This window comes from Mizuhopecten yessoensis, unplaced genomic scaffold (assembly GCF_002113885.1).
Source record: "Mizuhopecten yessoensis strain PY_sf001 unplaced genomic scaffold, ASM211388v2 scaffold9425, whole genome shotgun sequence".
Taxonomy (NCBI): Eukaryota; Metazoa; Mollusca; class Bivalvia; order Pectinida; family Pectinidae; genus Mizuhopecten; species Mizuhopecten yessoensis.
This window is the reverse complement of record NW_018408041.1, coordinates 486,243-498,505: the sequence shown is the minus strand read 5'-3', so window position 1 is coordinate 498,505 and position 12,263 is coordinate 486,243. Positions and strand designations below refer to the sequence as shown.

The 12,263-nt window shown below is 36.0% G+C and overlaps 1 protein-coding gene across 1 annotated transcript in view; it reads left to right on the top strand.

Annotated features, from left to right (window-relative positions):
• The window catches only part of LOC110458080 (protein bicaudal C homolog 1-like), a 108,312-nt gene that overhangs the window by 32,045 nt on the left and 64,004 nt on the right, over nt 1-12,263 (top strand). Inside the window, exon 2 of the mRNA XM_021509647.1 lies at nt 4,559-4,605. Within this exon, the coding sequence (XP_021365322.1) occupies nt 4,559-4,605 (47 nt within the window). The remainder of the gene's footprint in view (nt 1-4,558; nt 4,606-12,263) is intronic.

Sequence of the window (12,263 nt, the reverse complement as noted above, 5' to 3'; positions counted from 1 at the left end):
GGATTCCTGCCCCATCCCCAGGGGCTAGGGCGGGGCCCCAAAGGGAACATTTACCAATATTTTCAAATTCTTATCCATTGATGACATGACAAGTATTGTATTTCACTTAGTTTACATGCTGATTTCCACATCACATCTAAACAATAAAATAAAGCTACCAGTACCTATGATATAACTCAGGTGACCGCTAAGGCCCTTGGGCCTCTTGTCTTTAAAAAAACACCATCAGAATAACAGGATGATCTAGTGCCAATATTTCTATTGTACAACACATGGTCACTGTTCAGAAACTTGTTACATATATGTGGGCTGAAAACTTACGTTTGTATTTCTGTCAACATTGACGGAACACAAACATTGGAGTCCATTCTAACAAATTCAATTTTTAACAAGTTGACATTTGTGAAGAGTGGATCATTGAAAATTTGCTGGATTCATCAAAGCTTGATTCCTTGTCTCCTGCCCCTGGACTAAGTCTGGTGTCAGAATACTAGCTATAGCCTTGGCCTGTAATCCATTATAAACAAAAACAATATTGATTGATGAATGTCCTTTAGACTAGGGATTCCATTCAGTCTCGGAACAAATGAAGAAACAACTACAGTGTTAGCAGTGTATTGACTGTGGTATTACACCTATTGCATTCGTGGTAGTTTTCAGCGAACAATAACACCTCAACAAAACTATACTGAAGTATAATTGAAATAACTGGGGTAGGGTTAACTTGTCCTATATAGAACAATGAGTGGTAGTGGAATACTTTGGTTTGTGTTTATTGGCATGGTTTAGGATGTCCATGTATTTGTATCGATGATCAGCTGTAAACATAAATACTGGTACATGAGGATTTGTATTGACTGTAGGCTGTAAATACTGGTACATGAGAAGTTGTATGGACTGTAGGATGTAAATACTGGTACATGAGAAGTTGTATGGACTGTAGGCTGTAAATATTGGTACATGAGAAGTTGTATGGACTGTAGGCTGTAAATACTGGTACATGAGAAGTTGTACGGACTGTAGGCTGTAAATACTGGTACATGAGAAGTTGTACGGACTGTAGGATGTAAATACTGGTACATGAGAAGTTGTACGGACTGTAGGATGTAAATACTGGTACATGAGAAGTTGTATTGATGTTTATGTGTTGCTCATGATCATCACTCCACCCTGTGTCCATTTATCCATTTATTAGGAAGCTGAAGTTATATGCATTTTGAGATATCTATTGATGTGAATATTTGTTCTTGGCGTTATTTTATGTTAAGACTAAATAGTAATTTTCTGTAGGTACTTTGATGGAGTTTGATAACCTGTATATGGTGGATAACTCTGTAGACAAACATTCAAGGTCATGGTCGTATTTGTTCTCTTATGTTTACTTATTGAATTAGACAAGGGAGAGTAGCTTAATTGTCTGATTTTCCTATGCACAGAAGGAGTTAGTTAATGAACAAGACTAGCACACACTTGTTACAGAAATATGTTCCAAGTAAAATAGCATGCTCATGAATCTTGCTCATCTAGACTCCAATTCCTTCTAAATCTTTTCAAAATAGGATTTCCTTGAAATACTTGTGTAAAATTAAAGTTTTCAAAATATGGTTTAAGCTGTCAGGAGTGACCTGGACCATCATACCCTAGACCTAACAACAAACACTGTATTATAACTACGGTCTGTAGATCAGATAACACAATCACCTCACACGGAAGGGAAAATAATATGTCACTGTTTATCAATAATACCTAATCAACTCTACCTGGTTCACCTAGATGGGAGTGTTTTACCTACTGTATAATCAATATTCAGGTGAAGTTGCAAAATAAACTGTCTATTGGCATTTATCAATAATTGATTGTCTTTGTTTCAAAGACACGTGACACATCTATTGGACACACCTGTCAATGTTGACAGGTCTGAGTACATCTATCAGATAGGACAGGTCTGGGCTGGCCATGGCTGGTAACATTAGCTTCCAATTTATATAAAGTCCCTGTCACTTTCTACCCACTTTGTTTGTTTATGGTTGATAACCATTTTGAGCAGGTATTTACAGGTTCAGCAAAGTGTTTTGTTATTTGACAAGTGTGGGTACTTTGACAGTTTCAGATGATTTTTGAATAAGAGATTAGCAATGCTTGAAATGTTGATCCATTCAAATTAAGTTCAAGACCAGTTTTGATTAATTTTTTGAAGGATTAAGTAAATAAACCCTTGAACAAAACATAAGTATACTCTACCTACATTTATCATTTGTTTATAATAAAAGAATCTATGAATAAGAATTCAAGGCATTGTCAACATATATACTTGTATTTGAACTATATGTTGTGAAATGAGGGCATACGGAAGAATATTTAATTCTCATTATGGTACACGCATGATCATTGCTGACTGTGGAACATCAGCAATGAATAGAGAAAATAATAACAGCTTGAAAACTACCGAGAAAGGAAAGCTATGGTAAACACAAAATAATGAGGGCTTTTACGATAATTCCCGTAGGGCATTTCTATACCAATTATCTCTGTACCAACATCGTTATATATCCCTGTACTAACTACATACTGTATCCCTGTACTAACTACATAATGTATCCCTGTACTAACTACATAATGTATCCCTGTACTAACTACATAATGTATCCCTGTACCAACTACAAAATATATCCCTGTACTAACTACATAATGTATCCCTGTACCAACTACATAGTGTATCCCTGTACCAACTACATAGTGTATCCCTGTACTAACTACATAATGTATCCCTGTACTAACTATATAATGTATCCCTGTACCAACTACATAATGTATTCCTGTACTAACTACATAGCGTATCTCTGTACCAACTACATAATGTATCCCTGTACCAACTACATACTGTATCCCTGTACTAACTACATAATGTATCCCTGTACCAACTTCAAAATATATCCCTGTACTAACTACATAATGTATCCCTGTACCAACTACAAAATGTATTCCTGTACTAACTACATAATGTATTCCTATACTAGCTACATAGGGTATCCCTGTACCAACTACATAGTGTATCCCTGTACTACTAACTACATAATGTATCCCTGTACCAACTACAAAATATATCCCTGTACTAACTACATAATGTATCCCTGTACCAACTTCAAAATATATCCCTGTACTAACTACATAATGTATCCCTGTACTTACTACATAATGTATCCCTGTACTAACTACATAATGTATTCCTATACTAGCTACATAGGGTATCCCTGTACCAACTACATAGTGTATCCCTGTACTAACTACATAATGTATTCCTATACTAGCTACATAGGGTATCCCTGTACCAACTACATAGTGTATCCCTGTGCCAACTACATAGTGTATCCCTGTACTACTAACTACATAATGTATCCCTGTACCAACTACAAAATGTATTCCTGTACTAACTACATAATGTATTCCTGTACCAACTACATATTGTATCCCTGTACTAACTACATAATGTATCCCTTTACTAACTATATAATGTATCCCTGTACCAACTACATAATGTATTCCTGTACTAACTACATAATGTATTCCTGTACTAACTACATAGTGTATCTCTGTTCCAACTACATAATGTATCCCTTTACTAACTACATAATGTATCCCTGTACTAACCACATAATGTATTCCTGTACTAACTACATAATGTATTCCTGTACTAACTACATAATGTATCCCTGTACTAACTACATAGTGTATCCCTGTACTAACTACATAATGTATCCCTGTACCAACTACATAGTGTATCCCTGTACTAACTACATAGTGTATCCCTGTACTAACTACATAATATATCCCTGTACCAACTACAGGCCTTTATGTGAATAAGGGATTGTCTCAGGAAAATCCATTATCTCTTCGTCTTTCTGTATATGTGGAAAAGACCTGTTAAAATGAACAAATTTCATATTTCAACAAAGTGGATTATAAGACAGTTTACAGTGAATTTATAAATCAATGACTTCACTTATAAGTATTGGGACTAGCTGCAGGGTACTGATAGTACAGCATCAATATAGGGTAGACAGGTATAGACTTACGAGGAGCTACAAACTCCAGTTACTAAATCTGGGTGTTACATTGTCGTTAGGCCATACTAAATCAGGTTGTTATGTTGTAATTATATGCCACAGGGTGTAAGACTGTAATTACTCCCACTAATTCTGACTTTGTTCTCAGTTAGAGTAGCATTCACGGCCATGTTTCATGATGTGCTGTAGACCAGGGTTTAAGTGCTGTAGACCAGGGTTTATGTGCTGTAGACCAGGGTTTAAGTGCTGTAGACCAGGGTTTATGTGCTGAAGACCAGGGTTTATGTGCTGTAGACCAGGGTTTAAGTGCTGTAGACCAAGGTTTATGTGCTGAAGACCAGGTTTTATGTGCTGTAGACCAGGGTTTAAGTGCTGTAGACCAGGGTTTATGTGCTGTAGACCAGGGTTTAAGTGCTGTAGACCAGGGTTTATGTGCTGTAGACCAGGGTTTATGTATTTACTGGTATATTGATAACACTGTCTTTGTTTTACAGGTCACCTGGATGAAGATGAAGAATCAGCTGAGGAGTTCTTTCAGCGGGTAAGGGTAGAGGACTAGATAGGCTGTTCTACTATCAGGCAGATCAGTTTGAACCGGAAAATGGAGATTTGAGCTTCTCTATAAGATCACCTATAAATATGTGGAATAAGATCTGTCAATGATTGAGAAAACATTGGTCTAAAGTGTTTATATGATATACAGACACACATGTCTAAAACTAACATATAGGTAAGCCTTTAAATTATATTTACCATTTAATTGCTATTAGCGACCCCTCAAAATGTATAAAGTCAAGGGAAACCATTTATATAGCTATTTAAGTAAGCCTCTAGCTTTATAAAGTCAAGGGATTCCATTAATATAGCTTTAAGGAAAGTCTCTAACTTTATAAAGTAAATTTATAAAGGGAAACCATTTATATAGCTATTAATTAGGTACGCCTCTAGCTTTATAAAGTCAAGGGATTCCATTTATATAGCTTTAAGGAAAGTCTCTAACTTTATAAAGTAAATATATAAAGGGAAACCATTTATATAGCTCTTAATTAGGTAAGCCTCTAGCTTTATAAAGTCAAAACATTGAGGTAAATGGTGACCTAATTATTTAAAACTAAAAGAAAATCTATTGAGATAAAATCTCATATAAACCTGTCATAATTTAGAACAGAAATGCTGCCCTTGAAATTTTCTGTAGGAAAAATTTGTCAACATATTAAGTAGTTCTTTACCAACAAATGTGTGGGAATGGTATTTTACACATTTTTCAAACCTCAAATATAGTGAAATTATAGTCTATGAGAAACACAAGCACTTATAAGTATACTGTGCTGAAAATTATTAGAATTCAGACATTATGTTTGAGACAGTTGTTATTTCCCAAATTGAAAGTTTTCATGTTTGGGTGTTAATGTATACGTGTGATTTATACCAGTATAAGACTAAGGTAAACAGGCACACGTCCAGGTAAATCTGACCACTGGACATTCGCGTCTGTCCTCAGTCAGGTCACTCAAATGTTTGTCTTGTATACAAGTATGCATTACACTGAAAATAACCCCATGTCTCCCTTTATGTACGTTTGTGATAAAGTTGACTTTGGCAAAAGTTCCAGATACACAACCAATTTTGTGGGGTGAAATGTACATTCTCAAAGATAAGAAGTAGATATGTTTGTATATATATACTGTGTGGCAAGAATTAAAGGGCTCTGGTAGTCAGCAGTAAATATTGTGTCTACAAGATTGTTTTAGTCGGCTTTCTATCCCTTCCATTGTGGTGTAAGTGTCCTTACCAGAACGTGGATGTCTCTTTACTTATTTCTGCAAGCACCGATTTGTCAGTAAAAGGCTAGAGTATGTCAATATACGTTTATGTTTAATGTGTAGATATCTTTAATCATAACTTCCCGTGTTATTTGCTCATTTTATTTGCAGTTTATGTCCAGGACATACTGGCGTAGTTAGTAAGTCAATTAGGGTATTACAAAGTTGTATAGTCTATGACATACTGGCGTAGTTAGTAAGTCATTTAGGGAATTATAGAGTTGTATAGTCTATGATATACTGGGGTAGTTAGTAAGTCATTTAGGGTATTATAGAGTTGTATAGTCTATGACATACTGGGGTAGTTAGTAAGTCATTTAGGGTATTATAGAGTTGTATAGTCTATAACATACTGGGGTAGTTAGTAAGTCTTTTAGGGTATTACGACGTTGTATAGTCTATGACATTCTGGGGTAGTTAGTAAGTCATTTAGGGTTTTACAAAGTTGTGTAGTCTATGACATACTGGGGTAGTTAGTAAGTCAATTAGGGTATTACGAAGTTGGATAGTCTATGACATACTGGGGTAGTTAGTAAGTCAATTAGGGTATTACGAAGTTGGATAGTCTATGACATACTGGGGTAGTTAGTAAGTCATTTAGGGTATTATAGAGTTGTATAGTCTATGACATACTGGGGTAGTAAGTAAGTCAATTAGGGTATTACAAAGTTGCATAGTCTATGACATACTTGGGTAGTTAGTAAGTCATTTAGGGTATTATAGAGTTGTATAGTCTATAACATACTGGGGTAGTTAGTAAGTCTTTTAGGGTATTACGACGTTGTATAGTCTATGACATTCTGGGGTAGTTAGTAAGTCATTTAGGGTTTTACAAAGTTGTGTAGTCTATGACATACTGGGGTAGTTAGTAAGTCAATTAGGGTATTACGAAGTTGGATAGTCTATGACATACTGGGGTAGTTAGTAAGTCAATTATGGTATTACAAAGTTGTATAGTCTATGACATACTTGGGTAGTTAGTAAGTCATTTAGGGGATTACAAAGTTGTATAGTCGATAACATACTTGGGCAGTTAGTAAGTTATTTAGCTAGGGTATTACAAACTTGTATAGTCTAGGACATATTTGGGTAGTTATTAAGTGATTTAAGGTATTACAAAGTTGTATAGTCTATGACATACTTGAGCAGTTAGTAAGTCATTTGGGGTATTACAAAGTTGTATAGTCTATGACATTCTGGGGTAGTAAGTAAGTCAATTAGGGTATTACAAAGTTGTATAGGCTATGACATACTGGCGTAGTTAGTAAGTCATTTAGGGAATTATAGAGTTGTATAGTCTATGATATACTGGGGGAGTTAGTAAGTCATTTAGGGTATTATAGAGTTGTATAGTCTATAACATACTGGGGTAGTTAGTAAGTCTTTTAGGGTATTACGACGTTGTATAGTCTATGACATACTGGGGTAGTTAGTAAGTCATTTAGGGTTTTACAAAGTTGTGTAGTCTATGACATACTGGGGTAGTTAGTAAGTCAATTAGGGTATTACGAAGTTGGATAGTCTATGACATACTGGGGTAGTTAGTAAGTCAATTATGGTATTACAAAGTTGTATAGTCTATGACATACTTGAGCAGTTAGTAAGTCATTTAGGGTATTACAAAGTTATATAGTCGATAACATACTTGGGCAGTTAGTAAGTTATTTAGCTAGGGTATTACAAAGTTGTATAGTCTAGGACATATTTGGGTAGTTATTAAGTGATTTAAGGTATTACAAAGTTGTCTAGTCATTCATATTTGGGTTAACTCTGAGAGCCATATTTGAGATATATTTCTTTTGTTATAGTTTGATGATCAATTAAACCTTATTAATAGATGCCGGATTGTATCCTTGTATGCTAGATCAGACCTTATATGTTTTCACAGACCCTACAGACCACATCTGTTTATATATGTACATACCGCTACATACTGTAGACCAAAGACTAACCACGAATAGACACCAAGTACATATCCTAGACTTATAATATACGTCTGTGTCACTTAGAATGTCCTTGGCAGAATGAAGCTGATTACTATGGTCTGTGTCAGAATGTTCTAGACATATCTAAGATATAGGCCCCAGACTTATCTATGTCAGAATGTCCTAGACAGACCTAAGATAGACCCCAGACTTATCTGTCTATGTCAGAAATCCTAGACAGATCTAGGATAGGCCCCAGACTTATCTGTCTATGTTAGAATGCCCTAGACAGACCTAAGATAGACCCCAGACTTATATATCTATGTCAGAATGTCCTAGACAGACCTAAGATAGACCCCAGACTTATATATCTATGTCAGAATGTCCTAGACAGACCTAAGATAGGCCCCAGACTTATCTATGTCAGAATGCCCTAGAGAGACCTAAGATAGACCCCAGACTTATATGTCTATGTCAGAATGTCCTAGAGATCTAACATAGACCCCAGACTTATCTGTCTATGTCAGAATGTCCTGGACACACCTCAGATAGACCCCAGACTTATCTGTCTATGTCAGAATGTCCTAGACACACCTTAGATATACCCAGACATATCTATATCAGAAAGTCCTAGACAGACTTAAGATAGACCCCAGACTTATCTATGTCAGAATGTCCTAGACAGACCTAAGATATACCCCAGACTTATCTATGTCAGAATGTCCTAGACAGATCTAAGATAGACCCCAGACTTCTCTGTCTATGTCAGAATGTCCTAGACAGACCTAAGATAGACCCCAGACTTATATATCTATGTCAGAATGTCCTAGACAGACCTAAGATAGACCCTAGACTTATCTGTCTATATCATAATGACCTAGACAGACCTAAGATAGGCCCCAGACTTATCTATGTCAGAATGTCCTAGACAGATCTAAGATAGACTCCAGACTTCTCTGTCTATGTCAGAATGTCCTAGACAGACCTAACATAGACCCCAGACTTATCTGTCTATATCAGAATGACCTAGACAGATCTAAGGTTAACAGTTTTACATGTCTATATCAGAATGACCTAGACAGATCTAAGGTTAACAGATTGACATGTGGATGTCAGTATGACCTAGACAGATCTAAGGTTAACAGTTTTACATATCTATATCAGTATGACCTAGACAGATCTAAGGTTAACAGTTTTACATGTTCTATGTCAGAATGTCCTAGACAGACCTAAGATAGACCCCGGACTTATCTGTCTATATCAGAATGACCTAGACAGATCTAAGGTTAACAGATTGACCTGTGTATGTCAGTATGACCTAGACAGATCTAAGGTTAGCAGTTTTACATGTCTATATCAGTATGACCTAGACACATCTAAGGTTAACAGTTTTATATGTCTATATCAGTATGAGCTAGCTTGTATCACAGCTTGTATTTTTCTTTGAAGATGAAATGCCCCAGTTGAAATAAGAAAGGCTCTCTATCTTCCAGAACCCCAAACAAACCTCCGTAATAGATTTGCACCTAGATGGTTTTCACATTATATAGCTATTATACTGTTTAGGGGAAACATGTAAATACTGTTCATAAGGAATCAGACTTACATATTTCTGTAGACCTAACATAGACCCCAGACTTATCTGTCTATATCAGAATGTCCTAGACAGACCTAAGATAGACCCTAGACTTATCTGTCTATATCATAATGACCTAGACAGACCTAAGATAGGCCCCAGACTTATCTATGTCAGAATGTCCTAGACAGATCTAAGATAGACCCTAGACTTATCTGTCTATATCATAATGACCTAGACAGACCTAAGATAGGCCCCAGACTTATCTATGTTAGAATTCCTAGACAGACCTAAGATAGGCCCCAGACTTATCTGTCTATGTCAGAATGTCCTAGACAGACCTAAGATATACCCCAGACTTATCTATGTCAGAATGTCCTAGACATATCTAAGATAGACCCCAGACTTCTCTGTCTATGTCAGAATGACCTAGACAGACCTAAGATAGACCCCAGACTTATCTGTCTATAACAGAATGACCTAGACAGACCTAAGATAGGCCCCAGACTTATCTGTCTATGTCAGAATGTCCTAGACAGATCTAACATAGACCCCAGACTTATCTGTCTATGTCAGAATGTCCTAGACAGACCTAAGATAGACCCCGGACTTATCTGTCTATATCAGAATGACCTAGACAGACCTAAGATAGGCCACAGACTTATCTATGTTAGAATGTCCTAGACAGACCTAACATAGACCCCAGACTTATGTCTATATCAGAATGACCTAGACAGATCTAAGGTTAACAGTTTTACATATCTATATCAGTATGACCTAGACAGATCTAAGGTTAACAGATTGACCTGTGCATGTCAGTATGACCTAGACAGATCTAAGGTTAACAGTTTTATATGTCTATATCAGTATGAGCTAGCTTGTATCACAGCTTGTATTTTTCTTTGAAGATGAAATGCCCCAGTTGAAATAAGAAAGGCTCTCTATCTTCCAGAACCCCAAACAAACCTCCGTAATAGATTTGCACCTAGATGGTTTTCACATTATATAGCTATTATACTGTTTAGGGGAAACATGTAAATACTGTTCATAAGGAATCAGACTTACATACTTCTGTTATGTTTGATGTAAGAACTGTGTTGTTATTTGTACATGATGGTGATCGATGAGAAGAGGTGGGGCAGAGTAGAGTTATGTTCTTGCAAATATTCCCTAAATGATGTGAATTGATATGAAATATAAGTGGCAGGTTACCAGGCTGTTGTATGCCCCAGTAATTGGCCTCCCATGGACTTAATTTCTTTAGTCCTACGTTATGTCAGACGGTTATACTAAAATATGTTAGAAATGTTCCATCATAAAAAGTGCACCTGTGTTTGATTCATTTACAAATTATCATTGATGGATGATACAAATAATCTGGTACAAAACTGATAATCCTCGTTCTGTTAAGTGTAGTTATGAACCTCGTGTAAAACTGTTTAGTGTAGTAACGAACCTTATGTAGAACTGTTTAGTGAAGTTATGAACCTCATTTAGAACTGTTTAGTGTAGTAACGAACCTTGTGAAGAACTGTTTAGTGTAGTAACGAACCTTGTGTAGAACTGTTTAGTGTAGTAATGAACCTCATGTAGAACTGTTTAGTGTAGCAACGAACCTTGTGTAGACCTGTTTAGTGTAGTATTGATTCTCATGTAGAACTGTATAGTTAGTGTAGTAATGATTCTCATGTAGAACTGTATAGTTAGTGTAGTAATGATCCTCATGTAGAACTGTTAAGCGTAGTAATGAACCTCATGTAGAACTGGTTAGTGGAGTAATGAACCTCGTGTAGAACTGTTAAGTGTAGTGATGAACCTCATGTAGAACTATTTAGTGTAGTAATGACCCTCATGTAGAACTGTTTAGTGTAGTAATGAACCTCATGTAGAACTGTATAGTGTAGTAATGAACCTCATGTAGAACTGTTAAGTGTAGTAATGAACCTCATGTAGAACTGTTAAGTGTAGTAATGAACCTCATGTAGAACTGTTTAGTGTAGTAATGAACCTCATGTAGAACTGTTTAGTGTAGTAATGAACCTCATGTAGAACTGTTAAGTGTAGTAATGAACCTCATGTAGAACTGTTAAGTGTAGTAATGAACCTCATGTAGAACTGTTTAGTGTAGTAATGAACCTCATGTAGAACTGTTTAGTGTAGTAATGAACCTCATGTAGAACTGTTAAGTGTAGTAATGAACCTCATGTAGAACTGTTAAGTGTAGTAATGAACCTCATGTAGAACTGTTTAGTGTAGTAATGAACCTCATGTAGAACTGTTTAGTGTAGTAATGAACCTCATGTAGAACTGTTAAGTGTAGTAATGAACCTCATGTAGAACTGTTAAGTGTAGTAATGAACCTCATGTAGAACTGTTTAGTGTAGTAATGAACCTCATGTAGAACTGTTTAGTGTAGTAATGAACCTCATGTAGAACTGTTAAGTGTAGTAATGAACCTCATGTAGAACTGTTAAGTGTAGTAATGAACCTCATGTAGAACTGTTTAGTGTAGTAATGAACCTCATGTAGAACTGTTTAGTGTAGTAATGAACCTCATGTAGAACTGTTAAGTGTAGTAATGAACCTCATGTAGAACTGTTAAGTGTAGTAATGAACCTCATGTAGAACTGTTTAGTGTAGTAATGAACCTCATGTAGAACTGTTTAGTGTAGTAATGAACCTCATGTAGAACTGTTAAGTGTAGTAATGAACCTCATGTAGAACTGTTTAGTGTAGTAATGAACCTCATGTAGAACTGTTTAGTGTAGTAATGAACCTCATGTAGAACTGTTTAGTGTAGTAATGAACCTCATGTAGAACTGTTTAGTGTAGTAATGAACCTCATGTAGAACTGTTTAGTGTAGTAATGAACCTC